We start from the raw sequence: 26,451 nt of genomic DNA, 5'->3' as shown, positions 1-26,451 counted from the left end.
ACTGGCGGCCCCCAGTTTGTATGTTTGTTTTTTTTTAATTCTAAAATGAATAGACATACCTGAAAATGATCAGACTATTTAGCTATGAAATCTTGTTTTATCTACATGCTGACATGCCACAATTTCACTTTTTAATGGACACACTTAATAACTATTGGGGCCACCTTATTTATTAGACAAAATACTTGGATCCTGCTAACGTCTGGGTTTTGGATCATAGTTTAGCACAGTTCTGATGCTAGTATCTCCACGGTTATTGCTTTTGACAAACTTACCATAATAACCAAAAAACAGACTAAATCGACAAGCTTGTTTTGTGTCAGTCATTACTTTGTAAAAATACTGCTTTATTCAGCTTCCTTTCTAAACCATGGCAAAATGTAGTTATATATTAATAAATGGTTTGAACGTCACCTTAACCAAGGGAGAAAGAGATACAGAGACTTGTCTATATGGGTTAGAGAAGATGTTATGTTTAGGTGTTTTACTTTTTTTTTTTTTCTTTTACATGCATTAGAACCATGTGTTGAGGTCATAGTTGAACACCTCTTCATTCTCTGACAGTATTCTGCTTCTTTGCAATGATATTTTACTTTAGAAATGCATTACCTTTTTGAGCGTTCTGAAGACTCACAGGATTAGCATTGATTATACATCTAATCACATGCTGTAATAAAACAATTTTTGTTCACGTAATGTGCTTCTCAGTAAATGTTAACATTTTTTGGAATAGCTACACAGATTAATACAAAATTTGATATAATGTTCTTTGACCAGTGTTCTGTTGAATTTAATTTGGGGAATGTGCATTTTCCAGGCCACAGATGAAGGAGTTATCCAACAATATATTGAGGAAACAACCATGGGAATCTACATCATGAAGTCAAGAGATGCCAGTGACAGCCCTGAGGACATCAGTATAGTCATTGAAGGCCAGAGAGTCTTGCAGGATTTGGATAACTGTGCCCTAGCAGCTGCTATGCTATTTGGATTAATGTACACTTTGAACCTGACCTACCCACCGGAACTGAAGTATACCTTCGAGGTATTACAGAAACTGGTTATGGAGCTCGAAGGGAACAGCCTTTCAAAGAAGGCGCAGGTTCTCAAGAACAGACTGTATGAGTGAACAGTTATGACATGGAAACAATATGTCTACCTCTCTGAATATGTTCCGTTGTTTCTTTTTTGCCAACATTGGTAAAATTTTTCTCCCAATTTTATAGGTTTTTACTGGTAGGAGCAACTTTCACTTTTAACTTTGGGGCCATCATTATGGCATTTAATGTTCATTTTTCAAGCCATGGCTCTTTGGAGGAACAGTTTTTTTCAGGCTTGTACTGTAGTGTTTTTTTCTTGTTTTTTTTTTTTGTTTGTTTGTTTTTCTCGTCACATAGAGGCTGAATGTGCCATGCTTTCTGCTTCTGCAAAAAAAAATTCAATCGCAAGGTGTATTACCACTGACATTGCATGTAATTGCCAACTCGGTCCCATTCAATTGCAAAATTATCATTGCATTATTGCTGTCACCAAAGTCATTTTGAAGCTGGTAACTGATCTCAGGTCACAAGCCTGAAGTAATTGAAGCAGCCTTTTAGGCAGAAAATTTTTAAGTTCATTGGACATGGTCACAGTAATTTTGGTTATGTTGTGATGTTCAACCACTGTTTAGTTTTGTTTGTTAGTATAAGTTATTGTGACGTTTTAGTTACAGAAGCAAGCCAAAACTAATCACATTTTAGGCCTCTTGGTTTTGTGCTTGTGGGTTTTCTTTGTCACATTTTAATATTTGCATTCCTGTTGCCATAGTGCCTTAAGGCTCTTACATTTAAAAAAGAGGAAAAAGAAGATTTTACCCGAGCAATTCTCACCTTTTACCTTTGAATTTTCTACAAATACTGGCCCAATGTTAGCTTTGTCATAGGCCCTAGAATGTTGAATTCAGGATCCAGCAGATGTTTGTGAGGTACGTTTTGGAAGAGATGCATTCAGATGACTCAAGTATAATCTGCTGTTACAACTTACAACTGTATACTGTTTTGAAAAATACAGGTCAAACAAAAATGTTTTGCCTCTTGGTATCTATCTATAGATAGATAGATATAGATACTGTGTGTACTGTACATTTTGTTTTCAATCACACCAACAAGCAAAACATTTTTGTTTGACCTGTATTTTTCAAAACAGTATACAGTTGTAAGTTGTAACAGCAGATTATACTTGAGTCATCTGAATGCATCTCTGAAAGCCTTATCTCCAAATTCTATAAAGAGCACCAATGTGCTTCAACAATGGCAGCCACAGAGACAATACTTTCACTTTCAATATGAAAACAGGAGGCAGGACAGTTCAATTAGAGAAGCCTGTGTCCTGACAAGAACTGGAGAACAACGTATTAAAGTTAAAGTCAAGTTTTATTTGAAGGGAGTCATGGGTACATTCATATGAGCGGTTATTAGACCAAGTGTTTTGTTCATAATAACCTCAAATTCACTGCCCTCATAATGTTGGTGTGACCAGACCCTGTCACCACAATCACCACGTCGCCGGACTTGAAGAAACCTCTTGCTTTCCCTGTGGTGTTGGAGAGATAAGGGCATGTGAGTAATATGGCTTATATTATATAAGAACTGCAAGCGGGCTGAACAGAGCACAGACTGACCAATTTCCATGCCGAAGTTGACCCTGTTGTCCACATCATCAGCCCACACAGGAGCGGGCAGAGGGTGGAAGAGGGCAGGAAACACGCCTCGTAACAGCTGAGACTGACGGGTGACCTGAGAAAGAGAAAAAAAGATTAGGTACATTATAGCTGATTTTTTTTGTCAAATAACTACAAGTTGCTTGGTGGTTATTGATTATTATAGTCTGTCAGTCTGTTGATCCCCTGGTATATTTACCAGTAAAAACAGGAATGCAAACAGACAATGTGACAAAGAGGAGTGTATAAATATACAATGAAAGCTAACTGGAGACTGGAAACAAGAGAGGAAGAAAACAATCATACAGACAGGAAGTAAAACAGAAAACAACACAGCAAAGAAAATAAACTATCAAAATCAAACACAAAATAATAAAATACACATATGGAGCCCGGAAGGCTCATGTTGGACATACTGTGGTGTTTTCTAAAGTTAGATATACATCGAAATAAGATTCCTGCAGGTAGTAAATATCTGTTAAGATTACTGTTGAGCAATTAAATGCATTATAATTAGATGGTGGAAACCCGAGCCTCCAACATCGCACGTGTGGTTGAATAGAATTTGGAAATCTGTTTGATTGAACAAATAACTTCAGAAAGACTTATTTATCAGGAGATAGAGACCTATTTTACATTTAAAGAAGGAAGAGAGAGGAATATGAAAGTATGTCAGAATGAGGCAATTTTGTTTAAAATATAGTCATTATTATATTCATTTATTTGTGTATCCTCTTATTTTTCTTTTCTTTTAATTAATATTACTGAGAAAAAAGAAACATGGCAATTTTGTACTCTGTCACCACAATTTTATTGATACTAAAAGATGACCTGTGATTGATCAAAAAGTGTGGACGTCATAATAATGAAGGTCAGGGGGAGCTGCCTTCATTTCAGTGATCAGCCATAGTGTGGGGTTATTACAGAGCATTCACATGTGCTCCATCAAATTTGACCCTGATTATTGCTTTGACATTATTGGAAAACATGATTCTTTTTTAAAGACCGTGTAACCCACTTTGATCACCGGTCTTAGAACAAGAAAGCTCCATAAAACAGAATCAGAATTAGACTTTTTACTTTTAGACTTTTACTTAGGGCGATCGTGGCTCAAAGAGTTGGCAGTTCGTCTTGTAACCGGAAGGTTGCTGGTTCGAGCCCCGGCTCGGACAGTCTCGGTCGTTGTGTCCTTGGGCAAGATACTTCACCTACCGCCTACTGGTGATGGCCAGAAGGGCCGATGGCGGATATGGCAGCCTTGCTTCTGTCTTCAGTCTGCCCCAGGGCAGCTACAACTGTAGCTTCCCTCCACCAGTGAGTGAATGAATAGTGGAATTGTAAAGCGCTTTGAGGGCCCCGAAAAGCGCTATATAAATACAATCCATTATTATTATAGAATCGTTTTAAAATCACCTTTACTGGCTGTCTTTAGTGCAGTGCTGGATGACCTCTCGGCATGCTACTGCTCCTTCAATCGTCAGACTGTAATAACACAAAAGCCATGAGAACAGAAAGGTAGCAGAACAGTTTTTACTTTTAGACTTTTACTTCACTTAAAAACAGTCAACCTGTAACACAAGCTTTGAAAACAGTAAGATTGATTCTTGCACTACAGTTCATTTTCAATTCAGGTTGGTCAACTACTCTATACGTTATAAAATAATAAAGCAATTTTACACAAGTGAAGTACACAATAGGCTAACCCTTGGAAAGTACAGAGTCAGAAACGTTTAGGTTTGGTGCAGTGCAGCTTTGAAAAGGTAAATTATTTCACGACTAAAATGCTGCTAACCATCATATTTAAAATTTGTGAAGGCGAACTTGTCCACTAAACTCTTAAAATTAACACTAAATAAATCTTCTATTATTTTCACACACACTGTGTCAAAAGTAGGCTACATTTGAACTTGATAAAGTTCAGAGTCAGAAAAGCCTAAACACTGATTTTACCAAAAGTTTTGTGCCATGCAGTTTGCAAAAATTAGACTACTTGCCAACTATTTGATTGAAACAAGCCACCAACCGTTAATTTTTAAATTGTGAAGGCAGACTTTATACAGCGCTAGGCGGGAATTGTGTGCTGGCAAGCTAAGTTACGTTTTTCTATATAGCTACTACAACAAAGTAGTCTGATAAATTACAACGAAGTACAACTAAAACAAAGCAGTCTGATAAATGTACGTTTTGTATGCTAGAAGTAAGCATTAACAAAAAAACAGAAAAATTACGTTTATCTTGTACTTTCCACTCTCGCAAAATTTCTCTAGACGAGGCTCGTATCTCATCATGGCCGACAAGTCCAGGCAAAACACTGGGGGCGGGGCTGTGGATGATAAACAGTTTAAAGCAGGGGTGTCAAACTCAAATACACAGTGGGCCAAAATTCAAAACTGGAACAAAGTCACGGGCTAACATTAATATTTATTGAAATATATTTATTCCTCCAGATATAAGAATGAATCTTTTCTTATGGACTCAAACAAGTTTTGCTGAAAAACTGAATATGGAACAAGCAAAGCTTAATACTAAACAATATATATATTAGCTGTATAATACCAGTAGGCCAGCTCTAATAGTAATTTGGTATGGCTCCGCGGGCCAAATGTAATTAGGCTGCGGGCCAAATTTGGCCCGCGGGCCAGAGTTTGACACCTATGGTTTAAAGCAACAGTACTTAAAACGTTACAAAAACATCATGTGTACTTATTACAATAAAGTTATTATATCATATGTATACTTTTGGGTCTACCTAACACACTTCATGAAAGTTACTTTAACTATTTTTCAGAACTGAGTAAGAACAACTTACTTCTTTTAGTAAGATGCACTGTTGGGTTTTACAGTGTGAATGCAGGGATTTTAAATGTAACAGAGTAGTTTGTTTTTTATGTGTTGTTACGAATTGTGAACACATCTACATCCAAATTACACTCACCAGGGAAAAGTATGTTTAGCTTAAGAACAGCTGTGAAGTACTTTATGTAAACATCTAAAACTACAACATTTTTGAGGGAAAAATTACATTTGACAGCTATTTACTACTTAGTATAAAAAGGGTGCTTATTATGTTCATTTACAATTGCTGTGATGGCTATTATTATTCTTGGATTAACAAGTGGGAGGCTAAATACTCTGTACAGCAGATGAATAGTATCTGAAAGCCATGTCCTTAAGAAACAGGGGGGAAAATCCAGCAACGTCCCGATCTGCTAGGCCTTCAGTGAATCCATCTGCTGTTCACTGAAGTCTCATCAGAAAAGCTCTCAGTGCAAGGGTGGGTGTCAAGAAACCATTCTTATTGAAGGGAGAAAGGCTGCGGCTTTAATATTTGGCATGACAATGATCCCAAACACACTGCCAATGTAGTAAAAGCACACATGACATCAGTCGTGGATCAGCCTCCCCAGACCACGGACCTCACCATTAATTAAACCAGTGTGGGATCAGCTTGACAGAGAACAGAACAAAAAGGCAGCCAACATCCAAAGAAGAGCTTTGAATGATCTTCAAGAATCCTGGAGAAATATTCCTGAAGACTACTAAAATTGCAAGAAAGCTGCCTGAGAGAGTTCAGGCTGTATTAAAGAACAAATTCGTTCAAACCAAATATTGAATATTTCAATCTTGTTAGTATTATACAGATTCTACTTTCCTTTATGTATTATAAATCCATTGTTTGCACATTTTAATAAATAAATAATGTTAATAAATCTCTACACCTATTTCCCATTTCCGTAGCAAAATATAAAGAAGTGACGTGTGGCTTTTGCACAATGCTTTAAGAGGTCAAATTGGTGGTTTAAAAGATTAAATATAAATTTATCTGATATCTATACTTTTATTTCAGTTTTCTTTTGTTGTGGTATTACTACTTTTACTTCAGCAGTTGACTTGAATACATCACATGTAAAATAAGTGAAAAACCTCACATCTTATTCCCGCAGGCTTATGGAAAACAGACTTTTGCAAATATAGACATAAAACTCTGTAAGTGCTCCAATTGTCCCAGAAAGATAAAACGCTATTAGACTAACCACAGAAATATTTACAGTGAGTCAGCCTCTGTAAAAGTGGCTATTAGTGGCAGAAAGAGAGAGAGAGAGAAATAAACTGCTGCGGGAGGATTCAATGCACATTAAAGCTCAAAAGGAAAAAAGAAGGAGGAAGCAAGGATGTCACAAAATAAAGGATTATGAGGCATGAGGGAGACCCACACAGGAACAGATATAATTACTTTCTGGGTGAGCAATATGCAGATGTGGCCATCTGGGTCATCTCAGTTGACAAAGGGGGTGTCAGCTCTGCATCATCGGCTGCTGCTCATAATAGCCAAAAAATTGCCGCTGCACAGGGATAAGCTTGGGACTCTGGGTAGAAATGAAAGCCTTATCTCCAAATTCTATAAAGAGCACCAATGTACTTCAACAATAGCAGCCACAGAGACAATACTTTCACTTTCAATATGAAAACAGGAGGCAGGACAGTTCAATTAGAGAAGCCTGTGTCCTGACAAGAACTGGAGAACAACGTATTAAAGTTAAAGTCAAGTTTTATTTGAAGGGAGTCATGGGTACATTCATACGTGTTTCCTCATAATAACCTCAGATTTTAAGGAGAGTGTTTCTGCTGCTTTCGACAGAGGTTATTGCTTCAATTTTAGGGGTGGTTCTTTGGCTTTTTGGTGCATTAAAAGATTTTAAAGGCTCTTTTAATGAACCTCCAGCAACTCTGTTAGATTTAGAGTCCAGTGAGGTCATGTTGTTACGGGACATTCACTGCCCTCATAATGTTGGTGTGACCAGACCCTGGGATCCAGCCTGTCACCACAATCACCATGTCGCTGGACTTGAAGAATCCTCTTGCTTTCCCTGTGGTGTTGGAGAGATAAGGGCATGTGAGTAATATGGCTTATATTATATAAGAACTGCAAGCGGGCTGAACAGAGCACAGACTGACCAATTTCCATGCCAAAGTTGACCCTGTTGTCCACATCATCAGCCCACACAGGAGCGGGCAGAGGGTGGAAGAGGGCAGGAAACACGCCTCGTAACAGCTGAGACTGACGGGTGACCTGAGAAAGAGAAAAAAAGATTAGGTACATTATAGCTGATTTTTTTTGTCAAATAACTACAAGTTGCTTGGTGGTTATTAATTATTATAGTCTGTCAGTCTGTTGATCCCCTGGTATATTTACCAGTAAAAACAGGAATGCAAACAGACAATGTGACAAAGAGGAGTGTATAAATATACAATGAAAGCTAACTGGAGACTGGAAACAAGAGAGGAAGAAAACAATCATACAGACAGGAAGTAAAACAGAAAACAACACAGCAAAGAAAATAAACTATCAAAATCAAACACAAAATAATAAAATACACATATGGAGCCCGGAAGGCTCATGTTGGACATACTGTGGTGTTTTCTAAAGTTAGATATACATCGAAATAAGATTCCTGCAGGTAGTAAATATCTGTTAAGATTACTGTTGAGCAATTAAATGCATTATAATTAGATGGTGGAAACCCGAGCCTCCAACATCGCACGTGTGGTTGAATAGAATTTGGAAATCTGTTTGATTGAACAAATAACTTCAGAAAGATTTATTTATCAGGAGATAGAGACCTATTTTACATTTAAAGAAGGAAGAGAGAGGAATATGAAAGTATGTCAGAATGAAGCAATTTTGTTTTAAATATGGTCATTATTATATTCATTCATTTGTGTATCCTTTTAATTTTCTTTTCTTTTAATTAATATTACTGAGAAAAAAGAAACATGGCAATTTTGTACTCTGTCACCACAATTTTATTGATACTAAAAGATGACCTGTGATTGATCAAAAAGTGTGGACGTCATAATAATGAAGGTCAGGGGGAGCTGCCTTCATTTCAGTGATCAGCCATAGTGTGGGGTTATTACAGAGCATTCACATGTGCTCCATCAAATTTGACCCTGATTATTGCTTTGACATTATTGGAAACCATGATTCTTTTTTAAAGACCGTGTAACCCACTTTGATCACCGGTCTTAGAACAAGAAAGCTCCATAAAACAAAAATACAGTCGGTAATAAATACTCCAGATTGGTGAGACCAGTCTGACAACACTGTCAAAATTTACCACGACAGACAGCAAGAGTAGACATCGCGCACTATTCACTTTTGAAAACAGCGATTTATCATCATCTAAGCCATGTTTTCATGGTAAGACAAATGCACCAGGTGTCAGCACAAAAGTAATATTTTTTTTTGGTTCATAGAGCAGAGTGTACCTGTGGGCTCCTGGTGACGGCAATGATCGGACAGCGAGGGCGGTACCTGGACAGGAGATGAGCCGACCTGCAGAGAAGAAGTGCAAAGTTAAGGATGGAAAATAAATTATTAGTGATGGCACGCATGAACAACACTTTCATACTGAGGGGAAAACGAAAGCAGCATCACTGCTCCTTGGCATAAATCATACAGGACTCTTTTCTTCCAAATATAATAATAATAACTCGCTTTTTGTGATTAAAGCTGCTGTCTTCCATGATCTGTTATTAATCCCGCTTTCAAGGTCATTTAGACTGCTTCCTCTCAACATCTTAAAGTGAAATCGGCACTTACTCAACAGCTTAACACCCAGAACACAGTAGGATATCAACTGTGGTGCAACTAAACAGATACCTCTCCATTTGTTAGTTTCTTCACTCATTTATAGAAGCTTTTGCTTTTAAGTCTGTCTGCTGTCTATGAATGTGAGAATCTTATGTGCTGACACTTTTGAAATATATTGCAGACATTACAGAGTAAACTATTTTTTAATCAGAATTAAATCTCACAGTTTTAATATCTGATATGTTATGGTTGTATGTTCACTTAGACATAATGGCTAAACTAATTGGAGATCATTCTAGTGTATTTTTATGCACATTTTGGTAACAGGAGGTATGTGTGTGTCCTCCTGTGTGCACATTTAATATATGTGAGACGGGGAATCTTTCGAAGAAAAGTACAAAATACACAAAAGCAGTACAATGAAGCCCCATAAAACCCAGAAGATGCACAAGCAGCAAACATTACTGCAATATTCAGCCTGGACCTTTGGGATAAAAGAAAAACATCTGTAGCTGCAAACTTTAAAGAGCCTGTTTTATATGTTTGTTTGGAGAGGGACAAATAAACTTGTTTCTAGCATCTACAAGGACGAATACAGAAATTATTAATCCAAGTTCCTCTTTTCCAATCCAAGGTCACCAGAGTGCCGAAGCCTATCTCCTACACCCTGGATAAATCTCCAGTCTGTTGGAGGCCTCACAAAATTTACAGACACATTCGCACCTGCATACATCACTAACACATGTGCAAGCACAGGGAGGTCCAGGCTGGATTCAAACCCCTTTTTACTATGAGGCAACAGTGATACCCACAGCACCACCATGCCGCCCAAACAATGATAATATATTTATGTTAATTATTTTCAAATGGTTTTCCAAGTGCCCACTCCGGGTCAGGGACGAGACCCTGCCCCAAGTGGAGGAGTTTAAGTCTTGTTCATGAGTGATGGGAGAAGGGAGCGGGAGATCGACAGACGGATTGGTGCAGCGGCTGCAGTGATGCGGACGCTGTACCGGTCTGTTGTGGTGAAGAGAGAGCTGAGCGTAAAAGCGAAGCTCTCAATTTACCGGTCGATCTACGCCCCTACCCTCACCTATGGCCACGAGCTGTGGGTAGTGACCGAAAGAACGAGATTGCGGATACAAGCGGCGGAAATGGGTTTCCTCCGAAGGTTGGCTGGCCTCTCCCTTAGAGATAGGGTGAGAAGTTCGGCCATTCGGGAGGGGCTCAGAGTAGAGCCACTGCTCCTCCACATCGAAAGGAGCCAGTTGAGGTGGTTCGGGCATCTGACAAGGATGCCTCCTGGGCGCCTCCTGGGCAAGGTTTTCCGGGCATGTCCCACCGGGAGGAGGCCCCGGGGCAGACCCAGGACACGCTGGAGAGATTATATCTCTCGGCTGGCCTGGGAACGCCTTGGTGTTCCCCCGGATAAGCTGGAGGAGGTAGCTGGGGAGAGGGAGGTCTGGGCTTCTCTGCTTAGGCTGCTGCCCCCGCGACCCGGCCCCGGATAAGCGGAAGAAAATGGATGGATGGTTTTCCAAATCTAATCAGGCTTTTTAGTTACTTGTGCTAAATCTGCTAGCTCTTAGCTTAGCGCTGCAAAAGAACTGGAGAGAGAACAAGATGGCAGCAAAATCCACCTACCAGCATCTCTCTATTAAACTAACAGGCCACAAAGTGAAGGCCAGCTACAGTCCCGGTAGATCAGCTGATCTCAGTGTCAGGCAACTTTCACACAGACCTCACACAGAGCATCTTATTTAAGTTCCCTAAGCATGACCATAGCTTCTTTACATCTGCAAGCTACTTTGCAACCCTCCTCTACCACAGCTTCTCCTTCCATGCCATTTCTGACTTATATATCTGTTGATGGTTCTTGCTGCTGCTCTTCTGAAACAAACGTAAGATTCTCTTGACTTTAGCGGTTCTGACTGATTTACTGTTTTTTGGTAGGAAACTGTCATCAAACAACAATAAAACTTTGTCTTATGCTATATCGTGACAGTCAGGTGAACTGTCACGATATAGCATATAGCGCTGCTAGTTCTGACACATTTATCATGAATGTTAGCTGATATACTCACCTGCCAGTGGTAGTGAGGACTATAATCGCCCCGGCACAGCATTTGAACGAAGACTCCACTGCTCCGATCGCCGTGACCTCCGTGGGGTCAGAGGAGAGAGGAGTGAGGCGGCGCAACTCCTCAAAAAGCTGCTGGTGGAAAATGGCTGCCTCTGCCTCCCTACAGATCTGAGATAGAGCGACAGAGACAGGGAGAGGGACAGACAGAGGGTTAGAGCATTATCAGAGGGCACTAAGTCAGAGGCAACCGAACGACACCATGTGCACACAGAAACACACACCGAATGCATCATTGCAACTGACTCCACAGGAAACAGTCCCTTGGCGGTTTCTCCAGATAGCATTACACAGTCAGCTCCATCCAGCACGGCATTGGCAACGTCACTGCCCTCTGCTCTAGTTGGCCGTCGGTGGGTCACCATGCTCTCAAGCATCTGCAAATGCACAAAAACACACAAAGACACACATACAATACATTTCAGCTATAACCAAAACGTCTCTATAAGGTACTATAAATGGATTTCACCAATGAGTCCATCAAAAATAAGCCACTCGGAGTCTTTGTATGTCAATTTTTGTTCATTTTGACAAAGTGATATGGGCGAGCACGAAGACAGGAGGTAATGGCTTTGTGGATGGATAGATGGTAGAGTAGGAGTAATAAGAGATCATTTAGACTGAGGCAGGCGAGTGTGAGTTAGAGAAATCGTTATTGGTATGCTGGAGACTCAGTGTTATGAGTCAATAAGCGAGGCAGACAGTTGGAAAATGAGATAGCTTGCAGCATAGCCTGTGAGACTGCATTTTTAGTTAAGAAGCTCCGACTAATGCTGATTAGTGCATGTGTGTGGGTGTTGTTTGTGGGCTCAGGTCTCGAGTAGCAAACCTGCTATAACGCTGTCACTCCGAGTCAAGAGCTGTAGCATAAACAAAGTACAGCACTGTGACTCAACATGGCTGCAGGAGTGTTGCACGCATGTGTGTGTGTGTGCATGTGTGTAAAAGCAGAGGGGTGTGAAAGAGAGGGAATGTGTGCATCTCTGAAAATGAATTCACTGGACAAGTGACATTATGCACGAGTGTAAGGTTAATGTGCAGTTGGACCCGTTTGACATTCGGCTGGCTAAAACTGCAGTTAAGAGTCTTAATCTCAATATTTCTTCTTTTTCTGTGATTTTTTTTCTGTGTGTGTGTGTGTGTGTGCTCATCTCTGACCTGTGTGGCACAGATGACAGGCTTCCCAGCAGAGTTGCATCTCCCAATCATCATCTTCTGGGCAATGAAGACTTTCTCCGCAGGGATCTCGATCCCCAGGTCGCCTCTGGCAACCATCACGCCATCGCTCTCAGCCAGGATTTCCTCAAAACTGACAGACAGATTAGAGGAAGGAGTGAGTGTTTGGGCTCAAGAAGAGAGAGTTGGAAAAAGAGCACAAAAGGAGGAATAAGGAAGATTCTACACGTTGTCTAAAAACTAGGTCTTCCAATTCAGATTTCTTTTTGTCACGCTGCTTTTAGATCTTCAAAAGATATCGAGGATAGCGTAAAATTTTGATTTAAATCCTAAATGATCTGGATGAAATCCAAACTCCTATATGAGTAAGGAACAAAGACTGAGACTGAAAGGAAAAGCAGGAAGCTGTGATGCTGATGTAGATTTAAAAGGGAAAAACATAGCTGCAGGACATCCAAACAGGACGTTTAACACCAAATATTCACAAACAGCTTAATTACTGTTAAGAATTCATCTTTATTATCTAATCTCTTTCTATTAAAACTGCAGTTAAACACTGTCAGCAGCCGGGGAGCAGCAGGACAAAGCATGAGAAAAGTAATGGAGGTAAGAAGGCAGGGAAATAAATTATGTCAGATATATTAATTGGCTGCAATAACTCACGTGGACAGCCACAGAGACTGCTTATCATAGATGTGTAAAATCTAAAGTTGACATATGTTTCTCCTTCACTGACAGCTGGCTGTCCACAGGAGCGGCAGATCACATCAGCGGTGGATTTAAAAGACCTGTCAAAGTCTCATTATGGAAGACTCATGCCGTCAGTGCCTGTTTGGCTAAAAATAACTCTGCAGAAATGGCATTAATTGGAAATTGGATTTTTCCAGGACTCACTTTTGAACTCCTTGCCGGCTTTCCACTTTGCTGATCACTTTAATATCTCGACCATGCGCCCCCAGAGCGCGACGCACATCCTTGACATCCTGGGCTGAACGGATGAAGCTGGCGAACACCATGTCAACACCCTGAGCCACGCCGAACCTCAGGTCAGTCTCGTCCCGCGGGCTGACCGCCAGCATGCCGATTAGGTCGCAGCCGGGAAGGTTTACGCCTTTACGACTGCAGAGCATCCCGCCTGATTCCACCACCGTGTTCACCCAGTCCGAACCTGACAAGAAAAATGTTGGAGATGCAGGGACTCACAAAGGAGTGGTGCATTGATACTATAAAAACATTCAGTAATACAACCAAAAATCAGAGCATGGGAAATTGCACAATTGTTGGATAATAAGGAAAATACATTAGAAGTAATATATAATAATGGAACTCAAGAATCCATAGAAAGATTTAAAGTTATACGTGCACGCAGGGATGAAGGTTTATAGGCCTGTGGACATGTTTGTATCAGTACACTGGTCTGAAAAGGTGCATTCAGTGCATGAGATATATGAGAATGAGCTATAGAAGAATGCACATAAAACTGAAAAACCACCTCGCAGATAGAAAATGACAAATGTTCACACACAGGACCATATTTACACACACATACAACATAATTGAAGACAAAGAAAGCCTTTGGACCGTGGGAGGATAAAGAAGCCTGAGGTAAAAATCCAAACAGGCCCAGGAAGAGCAGAGGGAGATAAACACACAAGACTGTGTTGATACTGTTTTGCTGACCTTTATTTTGGTAAAATTTGATTTGGATCCAAATTTATAGTTGATGGTGGAGAAAAATTGTGGGCTGTGAGTAGGGGGATCAGATCCCAAAAAAGGTAGTCAAATATATTATAACGTATTATTTATATAATATTTGAATGGAACTTTTCCATCTCTCTTGCTAAGTAAATATTTGAGCTGCTCTTCTGTCTTGTCCTTGGCAACAGCAGGGACGGATCCATAAATTGGCAAATTTTTCTGACAATTTTAGCAATTTTTATCGAATTACGACCACACATACTGTGTCCCTTCACATAGTTTCTCTTGCGCATTTAAAAAAAAATCAGACAAGGTTTTGAAGGAATTTATGGTGAGCAAATAATCACCAATTCAGAATCTGAACTCCTTCTCTGTTTCTGAGTTGAACAATAGCTAGTAATGCATGTCTGAATGATTTTAGGGTGTCACATTGATGTTGGCCTTTCACCTTTTGAATATAAAGATCATCATTTTATCATTTTATTCTAATTACACATTTGCATGAAATTCATTATCAGCGTATGAATTCTGGCTTTATGTCCAAGCGTGTCCTCAAGCGTCCCAGGGACTGTTGCCAAATTTAAAGAAATAAATGTGTTTGAGTGACAGAGAGACAAATTGAAAACGCAGTGCCTCTGGACACAGCTGTCACTGCAGATGTTTCTACAACAGCAATAAGACAGAGATGTTTTCTGTAGGTTTGCTAAAGTCTGTGTAATGCACATTACCTATATCTAATACTCGGAGTCCAATGAGGCCATCATCAATGTAGATCTTTCCATCCTTCTTGAGAACTTTGGGCAGGTTGGGATAGTCCACCCAGATTATCTTTCCATCTGTCTTGTCTTTGTCACTCTCTGCTGTCACTACGCGCACATTGTTGCCCTTCACCAGCTCCACCTCTTCTTCCACTTTCTGTCGAAACACAGATACGAAACACAAAAACCTCCAATTACTGCTCTTGTTGTAAGCAAACATACAGTAGTATGGTCATTTCCGGCAACTGAATTTTCTTAGACACAGGATCTCTGAGTGCTGCTGCAGAAAAACAAAAAAACTGACTGCGTTTCAACCGTGATGAAATCCGTGACTGGTTGATTAAAAGGCATGCTGTGTTACAAAAAGCCGGTGTGTTTTGTAGTATTTATAATGAGTAGTTCTAGTACCTTATCTGAGAGGGTTTGAGTGCCAGCAATGATGAAAACACAAGAGACTTTGTACTGTACAGGCATGAAACTTTAAAAGGAATACACTGGCTGCTTTGTGCAAAGCGTTTGGTATTTACTGATGAGGTAACAATTATATTTCCAAATATTTGAGAACTGTGTCTGCTGTCACAGCCACACCAGTGGTTGTAAGGTTTGTGCAAAAGTTAGATAGCAGCACCCTATTTTATTCTTTGTTATTTGTTGGTTTACATCATTGAAAAGAAAGGCGGTGGAGATGAAGGTGGCACAGTTGATGTTAAGATTTTCACTAGGAGAGACAATGATGGACAGAATTAGAAATGAGTACATCGGAGGGACAGCTCAGATCGAGCAGTGTGCAGACAAAGTTAGAGATACAAGTCTGAGATGGTTTGGAAAATTGCAGAGGAAGGATAGTAGAAATACTGGGTGAAGGATGTTGAATATCTTGTGCCCAGGAAGGAGGAAAAGAGGAAGAACACAAATTAAAGGTTCATGGATGTAGAGAAGGAGGACATGCAGGTGGCCGATATATATCACTCCAGACTGCCAGTTTATTGTGTTTTATCTTCTTATTTTCGAAGATTCTTGAAAAACTATTTGCAAACAAACTAGATTCTTTTATTGATAAATATGATTTATTGAATGATCATCAGTATGGGTTCAGAAGGAATCGTTCAACATCTCTAGCTGTGATGGAATTTATTGAAAATATTGCAACGGCTGTGGATGAAAAACAGTTTGGAATAGGTGTGTTCATTGATTTACGTAAAGCCTTCGATACGATAGATCATTCTTTACTTTTACAGAAATGTGAAAGGTATGGTTTAAGAAGTGTTGTACAATTTTGGTTAAATAGTTACTTGAATAATAGGTTCCAATATCTGAGTATTAATAACATGAAATCTAAACTTAGAAAAGTAACTTGTGGAGTTCCGCAAGGATCTGTTTTGGGACCTAAGTTATTTTTACTTTATATAAATGATATTTGTACAGCCAGTGATACTTTACAATATGTGATGTTTGCTGATGATACAAACTTATTTTGCTCTGGAAAGGACATAAAGAAATTACTGAAAACAGTGGAAACAGAACTCATGAAGTTGAATAGATGGTTTGTATTTAATAAACTATCAATGAATGAAAGTAAAACAAAATTTATGTTATTTGGAGGTAGTAAAAGTAATATTAAAGTAAAATTGAATTTAAATAATGTTGAAATTGAAAGAGTATATGAGACAAAATTTTTAGGAGTAATTATTGATGATAAACTTTGTTGGAAGCCCCACATAAAACATGTGAAATGGAAATTATCCAAGTCTATTTCTATTCTTTATAAAACAAGAGATTCTTTAAATAAGAACTGCCTTTATTTATTGTATACTTCCCTTTGTTTGCCTTATATGACCTATTGTGCGGAAATTTGGGAGAACACATACAAAACATATTTGGATTCAATTTTTAGATTGCAAAAAAGAGCTATTAGAATAATAAATAAAGTTGGATATAGGGAGTCCACCAACCAGTTTTTTGTAGGATCATCTATGTTAAAATTCTTGGACATTATATATTCTAAAACTTTAGAAATGATATATCGAGTGATGAAAAAGAATGTTCCAATTTGTATTGTAAGTATGTTTAAAGTAAGAGGTGGAAAATATGATTTGAGTGGGTCTTATGTGTTTGAAATACCTAAAGTGAGAACCAATGTTAAGTATAGATGTGTGTCAGTTTTGGGAGTGAAATTATGGAATGATGAACTGAAGATGTGTTTTTCTTTGTCATTTTTCAGGAAGAATTTAAAAATTTGTATCATACAAGGGTATAGAAATTTGGTGTGACAAATAACTTTGATGATTTAATTTCTTGATTTATCATTGATTTCTTTTCAAACTGTTATATAACTTATTTATCAATGCTATTTATTTTCTTGGTTAAGGATTTGATTATTCCTATGGGGGTAAAGGATAGGCCACAAGGCTTCAGCCTATTCCTTTTTCGGTTACTGTTTGATTGAGTACTTTTATGTAAAATGATAATCTGTTGTTGTTGTTGTTGACCGAAATAAATATTTCACAAATTTACAAAATTGTGTTTTATCTTGTGCGTTGAATGTTTTAACATGTTGCTGATGTCCACGCCTGCTATAAATTGCCAAATATAGCATCCATCCATCCATCCATCCATCCATCCATCCATCCATCCATCCATCCTCTTAACCACTTATCCAGGTAGGGTTGCAGGGGCACTGATGGATATCCCAGCTAACATACAACGTGGGTAGTCATTATTATATATAATAATGATTGACTGCTTTATTGGTTGATTGATTGGTTGCCATTACATATATTCACCTACATATATAATTTTGTATGCTGTAAATATCTTGATTGCTAAAAAATATAAATATTTAATAAAAATAGAGTTATATTTAGCATGTGTTTAGTAACTCAAGTGCACCTTTCAATTAGTCTACCCAGACTCAGATCAAATGCCATGCAGAGTATTTCTGAAGCTAATCAAGACACGAGGAGGTTTCCTGCAGCCTGGAGTTATTTGTTCAGCAAAGCAGACAGCAGGCAACAGCAACACGACCAACAACACAATAAGATGATGATGAAAAGGCAGATGAGCACACGCCTACAGCTGTTGTTTTTCCAGGAAAAGTAGCAACCTGTAACAAATGATGTGCTGCACCAAGGAATTGGCGTATTTTCTGCACCTCTTACACCTGACTGCATGTGACTGTTTGATTAGGTTTAGACTGTTTGATAGATGAAGCAAAGCATGCTCACCCCTTTAACTAATCCGGTGCGGATCTCTGGGCCCTTCGTATCCAAAGCGATGGCAACCGGTCGATAGTACAACGGGTCAGAGGTTATCGTCTCCACCGCCTCTCTGATGTTCTTGATGGTTTCACCGTGATACTGAAAGACATAGACAGGGAATCAATACCTGGCTGAGTGGAAAACCGAGGCGTGTGAACACAAATGCACCACAACATTAAAACCAATAGCCAGTGAAATGATTCACATGGATCATCATCTGTTATCTGTGATGGGTGCTGGCATTTATGTGGCTGTTACTTCATCACAAGCCATGGATGTACCCACCCCCATCCACACATCCCAACTGCACAGGAACAACTCAGGGAACACAAGAAACAAAGACTGCAAGGTCTTCCAATTCCCCATATTACAGTCTGATAGATGCTAATGCAGCGGTTCCCAACTCCCGGGCCCTGGATCGGTACCGGTCTGTGAGTCGTCTGGTGCCGGGCTGCAAGAGTTGAGGCTCGGGTGTAAAATTTATGGTTTTCAGGGTTTTTATCGTATTTTATCATCATTTTTTAAATTGTTTTTATTGATAACTGTTTCCTTGAGTCTTTTCCCGTGTGTTATGAATAAATCTTCTCTCTCTTTTTTGGTACAGGTACTGGTTTTATTTAGTTGTATTTATCCATGACACCTTAAAGGCCGGTCTGTGAAAATATTGTCGGACATAAACCGGTCCGTGGCGCAAAAAGGTTGGGGACCGCTGTGCTCAAGGGTACATGGGATGCATCAGAACCAGTCAGTCTCACTGAACCCACAGAACCAGCTGCCAGTGTAAATGGTAAATTGATGGCTTCTTATAAAGCACTTTTCTAAACAACATGCCTCATTCACCCAAGCACTTTTTTCTATGTTTGAATGCTTTCTATCCAACAGTCACACTCTGATGGATGCATCAGAGAGCAAGTTGAGGTTAGTATCTTGCTGTAGGATATTCGGCATGTAGCCAGGGATCAAACCACCAACCTTCTGATTAGTAGATGATCTGTTCTACCTCCTGAGCCACAGCCACTCCGCAGTGGGTGGCAGATACCACAAAACACCTCCAGATGTTTTTTCTTTACGCCCCTGATTGGTCAAAGGTGTTTTGGTGTCGTGAATTAACAGGCAACATTAACCAGGCGGTTTTAATGTTGTGGCTGATCAGCATGTGTGCCGTACGTACTTCATGTGATCCATGAGAGAAGTTAAGACGGGCGATATTCATTCCAGCCTTGACCATCTCCTGAAGTTTGGGGATCGATCGAGATGCCGGACCTGAAAGAGGAAAAAAGAGAGCGAATAAAAGAAAAGCAGTTTCAATAATCAAATGTTCATTAATTCGATGTAGGCCCCAAAAACAGAATTTTATTTGTTTTCTATAAAAGGATCTTTAGGTTTTAAACAGCCACAATAAAATTACATTTTGGCTATTTTTTGTGTATTTCCTGACATTTTATTAATAGCTTTGTTCATGTTATAATTTATTAATGATAGAAATTTTTGTTAGCTACAGGCAGACATTAAAATGAACTGTTTGCTTGCCTGTTACTTTATCACTTTAATGAAAACCCTTCAGGGAGTAATAAACAAACCCATGTCCTCGCGAGGAATCAAAACATCATCTGGAAAGCCAGAGCCAGATGACTTAGGAGCCGTTTGTATAGTGTATTTCCTTCTAATTGTTTTTCATCTTTTTCTGGGCAGCAAAAGCTTCAAACTGCATCAGCCAAAAAGCCTTGCCAACAAGCTAAAGACCACCACCCCCTCCAAACGCTGGCTTTCTGACACGGAGCCAACAATGACACATAACAGTTGTCAGACAACAAACTTGAAACTGAGACTCACTGTCTGTCACACTCACCGATGGTGCAGATTATGCTGGTGTTGCGCGCTGTGATTGGCTCCTGGTTGATGTCCAGGAGACAGAGATGCTCCAGGAAGGTGTCAGCCATACTGGCGTCAAGCTGCTGGCGTTGGATGAAAGAGTCCGGCAGTGTCATCACATCGGAGTAGCGCCTGATGCGAGCTATAATGACAGAGAAACGCTGTCAGTGGGGTGAAGTTGAGTCATGAAGCTCTACTGCCAACTGCACCTGTGAAAAACAAATGAACCGAACACTTCCGACCGAACGAAGCGCACAATTTCAGTTTTAATGGCAAAAAGGAACAACACAGAATATGCTAACATTAAGAGATAAAACACAACACACACAGACCTGACATTAACTGCCACCAGCAGGGGTCACAAAGGTTTAGATGCTGGTATTCAGCCGACTTATGAGTCACTAATGCGAAAACTATACACAGCTGCTCTGCTGATACGCTATACTTTACAAGCAGTAAAGTGGCATTTGAAAACAGAGATGACGACTGATAATATGGAGGCAATATAAAGGTTTTTATGCTGACATTTGAAGCTGGAAGCAACCGTTTAATTTAAGGCTGGTTGTTTTTCATGGACCAGAAAGGAAGATACACACACACGCACACACACACACACACGCACACACACACACACACACACACTGTCTCTCTATTGGAAACAGTATTTACAGTCACTGGGACTGAAAGGAGCCAGCGGTTGCATTTCTGTTGTCGCCCGCTCTGTCAGCTTGTGAAGCACAATAAAAACAAATCCTCCAGAAGCAAAAGACAAAGGAGTGGATGGATGAGCAAAAACCACATACCAGCAATAACGACTGTCACCACAGTAATGGTAATCTGTTGAACTATAAAGCTGTTATGGCAAACATCAGCATTCTTGTGCACCCCTGTACATTTGATGAAATGTTCAATGTTTACTCTTACTTTAGCTCTGCTTTTGAAGTATCTGTCAGACTGACAGATACTTCTGTCATGAATCTGCAAGAGTGAAGAGAGCGAACCAGACCAGTAAAGTTATGGGCATTAAAACCAATTCAACCAGCTGAAAATCTAAAGCAGTCCTTTATAGATCTGAGGTAAACCAGAGAACTTGGCTCATAATTCTACAGTTTCATAATGATGAGTGCAACCTTTCATTTGAACTGTTGATGCTATAACATCTCGATTATACCAATTTTAAAATAAAGCTCTGATTCTCCCTCTCAAGCCTTTCCCAAACCACAGCCTCAATTCATGCTCAAGCCATCTGCCGTTATCTACTAGAAATGCTGTTCAACCTATATGTAGGTAGGATGTTGTCCCAGCTAGTGAATTACTTTTTAATTATTTGTGGTGGGTCGTCTACCAATCGGAAGGTCGGTTGATCGATCCCCAGCTTTCACAGTCTATATGTGGAAGTATCCTTAAGCAAGCTACTGAACCTTGAGTTTCCCCCATTCTAGGCTTATGTGTGTGTGTGTGTGTGTGTGTGTGTGTGTGTGTGTGTGTGTGTGTGTGTGTGTGTGTGTGTGTGTGTGTGTGTGAATGTTAGATAAAAGTGCAAAGTAAAAGATGCTATGTGAATGTATGTGTGACTGGGTGAATGAGACTGGTAATAAGTGCTCAGACTAAGTAGAAGGTTTCTATATAAGTAGCAGTCCATATACCAATAATCTACGCAGTTTGATCCATGTGCTACTCACACTGGGAAAATACCAGTAGGTAAAGCCTTTCAGCACCTTATCCCAGTGACTCCACAACCACCAGTCTCTATGGCATTGAGCATCAACCTCGAGGGCTGAACAATGAACTCAAAGCTCAAGTGTCTAATCCTGCAGCTCATAAAAGAGCCACTTGAATCTCGCTACAAAAGCACATCAATCTCCATTTCCCACTTCATAAAAACTGTAGGTGGGGTGATTTTTGTATGAACTCACTATTTAAACATTAGATCCTTTTTAACTTAAGTTAGGTGTGCTCAGAGGTTAAAGTGGGCTGGGGCCATCCTGAACTGCGTTCTGACACCTTCGATCCACTGAGCAATTAAATCTGATTGGCAGTTTAATGCAAACTACTGTCGAGCTTCAGCTCATCCCTCAGAGACAGTTAAATTACTAAATGGGACCACCTGCACACCGCCTTCTCATCTCTGTCATGAATCCATGCATGTAGTTTATAACGTGGCCACAGTAAGGGAAGCAAGCATAAATGGATGAATTTTTAAAGTAGGTAAATTAGAAAGATGAAGAGAGCTATTAGAAAGAAAGGACAGGACAGGAAGACAAGAGATTATTTTCAAAGGTAAAGACTGCTCAGCAAGTGAGTGGAAACTTCCAGCTTAAATGCAGTATCCCCATTCTTGTTAGATTTTTTTTAACCAAGCAGAGGATCTGCTGAATTCGCCTGGTTATTTCATATAGAGTAAGATCTATGACAACAAATACATGATAATCATTCCATGTTTTTCAGAGGTGATGCAGGACAGTAAGTGCAGGTTAAACTGGGAAGTCTGCAATACTGTGGATCAGTTAACTGTGATGGACTATGTTAGATTGGTACAAGACAGACTGTGGTATCCATGGTCACAGCTAAGTTAGGTCATGAGTTGCAGCAGAGAGAGAGAGATGGTGCTGAAAGAATTTTGAATTGAACCCTATGAGAGAGCTCTGAAAAAATGATAGTAGAAGTATAACTTTCATAAGAGCAAGATTTTAAAACCTTATTCGTGGGCAGCAATTGGGTGAATGTTTAAATTTTATTATTCAGATTTAACTGGATATTTTATACTTTATGGTATGAGATACCAGTGCTAAAAATAGAAAAACACACAGTGGACGTGATCGCCCAGAGTTCAGACGGCAAAATTATCAAAGCAGTGAGGGATCATTCTGACAGACAGCAGAACAAAAAGCAGCCAACATCCAAAGAAGAGCTTTGAAGGTCCTTCAAGAAGCCTGAAGAATTATTCCTTTACTACTTAAAGAAATTACAAGAAAGGTTGCCTAGGGTAGCTCAGGCTGTGTTGAAGAATAAAGAAGGTCATACCAAATATTGACTTTCAAGCGTGTGACACTTATACGGCTGGACCTTGCTAACCAACAAAAAACAAACAAAACAAAACAAGGCAAAAGCCATAGCACCAAACTAAAGGCTTAAAAACAGGACTTTCTGAACACATGGGTGATAGCATAATGGCTACCTTCATCTTTTATAAACAGTTTATGGGCTGCGCCAACTGAGAGTATTAACCAGGAAATGGAGCCCATTTCTTTCATCCAGAGCATTGTGGTACCTGACTAAGAGCTTTGAGCCAGTACAATGGAATCCATTTTAAAGGATGTCACAGTCAGTCGAGCTTGCAATTTCGGCCATCACAGAGACTAAAGAGCGTGAGGATGAGAGGTGAGTCCGACATAAGGTTTGTGTGAAGAGGTGAGGACAAAGACAGGAAAGAAGACAAGAGAAAGAACAGTGCACACATCACAGAAGGGCCACATTTTACAAGGCTGTTTTGCAACTGTCTAAAGGTTGTTTGCTGTTTTTTTAAATAGTATGCGTCAGTTATCAGTTTAAGGACTACGCCGTGAATGGACAAGCAGAAACATGCAAGGACATAGTTTGCACTCTGCAAAGGAAATTCCCTGGTAAAACCAGTGAATGGCAGTTTTGTAGAATAATGTGAACTTGCAAAACTCGTCTATCCTGTAGATTCAGTGTCTGTCTGCGTTTTCTATTTCTCTCCTCTCCACCTCCCTGTGACCCAGTTCTGCCGCACTGCTGCACACATCATTACGTGTCCCACTGAGATCCTCTCCAGACACATCCCAGAGAGTACACATGGAAACACACACATGCAATACATCCACCTGCAAACATCCAGACAAATGTACACACACACAGGCACCTGTTACTGGAAGGCTGACTATAAATAGACATTAGGTCAAAAACACTAAACTTGCAAAGTATCAGTCAACACTGAGGCTTCATGACTGATTAAAACCAGTTATGGGTGTAACCCCAGTATACCAGGAATGAGCTGCACTTGGTCACATTTTTGGATTGTTTGTGCAATCGATCAGTGAACCCACGGTAAGAGTGCAGCTATTTATCCAACTGCGGCTGCACTGAAGTTCAAAGGCATTGGACATCTGACTGTTATGCAAGTGAAAAAGGACATAATGCAAAAACGTGACACTGCACAATCAATGATATTACAAAAAAGGGATTATTTAGTATTTTTCCATCAAGATATAGGTTATCAATCACACGCAATATGTCTTGCCAGTTCATATTAAACACTAATCCATAGTGCTAGTACCAAGTTGGATTCCCTTCTTCAGCGCATGAACTGACAAAGGTACTGGGAACATTCCAATGTTGTAGATTTGTCCTCATCTGCCTCATCCCAAAGGTGCTCTATTGGATTGAGATCTGGTGACTATGAAGGAACTTGGAGCACACTGAAGTCATTGTCATGTTCAAAAAACCGATTTGAGACAACTTAAGCTTTGTGGCTAGGTAGGCCGTGGTGTTTAAACAATGCTCAGCTGGTACTAAGAAGCCCGAAAGGTGCAGGAAAATATCCCCCACACTGTTATACCAACAGCAGTCTGAACCATTGTTACAAGGCAGGATAGACCCATGTTTTCACGCTGTTAATGCCAAATCTGACATTAACATCTTAATATTGAAGCAGAAGAGCGTCAGAGGAGAGAGACTCATCACATCAAAAAGACTAATTGCAACGTTTGTTTCCAATCTTCTACAGGCCAATTTTGGTGAGTCAGTGTGAACTGTAGCATCAGTTTCCTGTTCTTTGTTGACAGGAGTGACTCTCAGTGTGGTCTTCTGCCGCTTCAAGATTCAACATTATCAGAGATGCTCTTCTGCATATCTCTGTTGTAACCAGTATTTATTTGAACTACTTTAGCCTTCCTATCATCTTGAAACATTCTGACCATTTTCCTCTGACCTCTGGTATCTATAAGGCATTTTCACCCAGAGAACTGCTGCTCACTGGATAGTTTCTCTCTTTCAGACCATTCTATGTAAACACTAGAGATGGTTGTGCAAGAAAATCCCAGCAGATCAGCAGTTTCTGAAATACTCAGACAAGCAAGTCTGGCACCAAAAATTATACCACTTTCAGCAATTAGGAGTTACCCTTAAGCTTTTCTCCCCCCAAGATTAATAAGTTAATGTGTTTCTAAATGTACTAAATTGTTGTCATGTGGTTGGCTGATTTGAATATTGCAGTGCAAAAGTGAGAAGTTGCGCAAGTGTTCCTAATAAAATAGCTACAAGTGTAAAGCATTCAATACATTTTCATTAAAATAAATAAAATCAAGCTAAACCTGTATGAGAATATATGAATGTGCTTACCCATGTTGAGTAACCCTTCCATTATAGATCCAAACCTACTGTTTCACTGTCCGATTCTTTCTCCAGTCTACTTTTCTTTTAGGTTCTCTTGGATTTTGTTGTGTAATTTTTTTCTCCCAATTTCTCAATTCAATTCCTCTGTCTTTGTCCTTTACAGCGCTAATGTTATTGACTGGTCTTGTGTCACCCGAACAAGCCTGTTCATGTCTCTTTCATTCATCTTTCTTTCGCCCCTCTGCTGCCCCCTCATCTATCTCTCCTCCCACTCACACCATCTGGACTGGGTCCACACAGCATGCAACAGTTGCGTGATTGGGCTGAGTTAGCATAAGAGAGCCAATCTGACCTGGCTACAAATGATGCTAAAAATGGAAAATCTTTGCCAGACTGGTAAGCCAACAGGGTACACTACAGTACAAAAGGACACGAGTGTCCTGCACCGTTGCAAATTATATAACCCCAACCTTGACCTCAGAATGTGAACTCCAAGCCAAACATATTTACTCATGCTGTTATGTATTAGTATAAATTGTCAATGTATTATTGGTAGAAAATAACCAACAATAACTTCTCACTTATAAAGGAAAAGAACTAAATACATGCTTCACTGCAGTTCTTCCAATGGTTTTAGTTTGATGTAAACAAATTACATTCAACATTTTTGGAACATTTGAGAACAAATAATTATGCTTAACAAGTAGGTCAGTAAAGAAAACAGTTATCAGTTGCAGCTGAAGTTGTATAACCTGAACTTATAATCTGAACATTTCCAAGAACACCACTTTTACATTATTTCAGTATGTCAGCACCATGAAGACTTTGCTCTAGGGTCAGGGCACGACTTTGCTGGAGATCCAGGAGGTCCCAGGATAACTGGTCACTTTTAACATTGC

General features: G+C 39.7%; 1 protein-coding gene across 1 annotated transcript; it reads right to left on the bottom strand.

Moving 5' to 3' along the window:
- Positions 1–2,395: 2,395 nt before the first annotated feature.
- On the bottom strand, positions 2,396–25,783 carry pklr (pyruvate kinase L/R). The gene is made up of 16 exons (XM_063488531.1): positions 25,559–25,783; positions 20,175–20,339; positions 19,497–19,588; positions 18,293–18,424; positions 15,039–15,225; positions 13,507–13,780; positions 12,595–12,745; positions 11,661–11,813; positions 11,381–11,547; positions 8,972–9,038; positions 7,658–7,772; positions 6,936–7,569; positions 4,930–5,024; positions 4,115–4,183; positions 2,663–2,777; positions 2,396–2,574 (listed from the first exon to the last, which is right to left on the bottom strand). The coding sequence occupies exons 1-12, from the start codon at positions 25,578–25,580 to the stop codon at positions 7,463–7,465; spliced, it is 1,632 nt and encodes a 543-aa protein (XP_063344601.1). The 5' UTR covers positions 25,581–25,783; the 3' UTR covers positions 2,396–2,574; positions 2,663–2,777; positions 4,115–4,183; positions 4,930–5,024; positions 6,936–7,462.
- Between the last annotated feature and the right edge of the window lie 668 nt (positions 25,784–26,451).

The sequence above is a fragment of the Pelmatolapia mariae genome, linkage group LG10_11, assembly GCF_036321145.2.
Source record: "Pelmatolapia mariae isolate MD_Pm_ZW linkage group LG10_11, Pm_UMD_F_2, whole genome shotgun sequence".
Classification (NCBI taxonomy): Eukaryota; Metazoa; Chordata; class Actinopteri; order Cichliformes; family Cichlidae; genus Pelmatolapia; species Pelmatolapia mariae.
Note: the sequence above shows the minus strand (reverse complement) of the source record. Positions and strands in the feature narration are given on the sequence as shown.

Excerpts from the sequence above, each read along its gene's own strand:
- pklr (XM_063488531.1), bottom strand. The coding sequence starts at position 25,580 with ATGGAAGGGTTACTCAACATGG. Across the intron at positions 12,746-13,506 it reads AGCCGGCAAGGAGTTCAAAA|TTTTGAGGAAATCCTGGCTG; the intron begins GTGAGTCCTGGA and ends TCTGTCTGTCAG. Across the intron at positions 7,570-7,657 it reads CAACTTTGGCATGGAAATTG|GGAAAGCAAGAGGATTCTTC; the intron begins GTCAGTCTGTGC and ends CCAACACCACAG.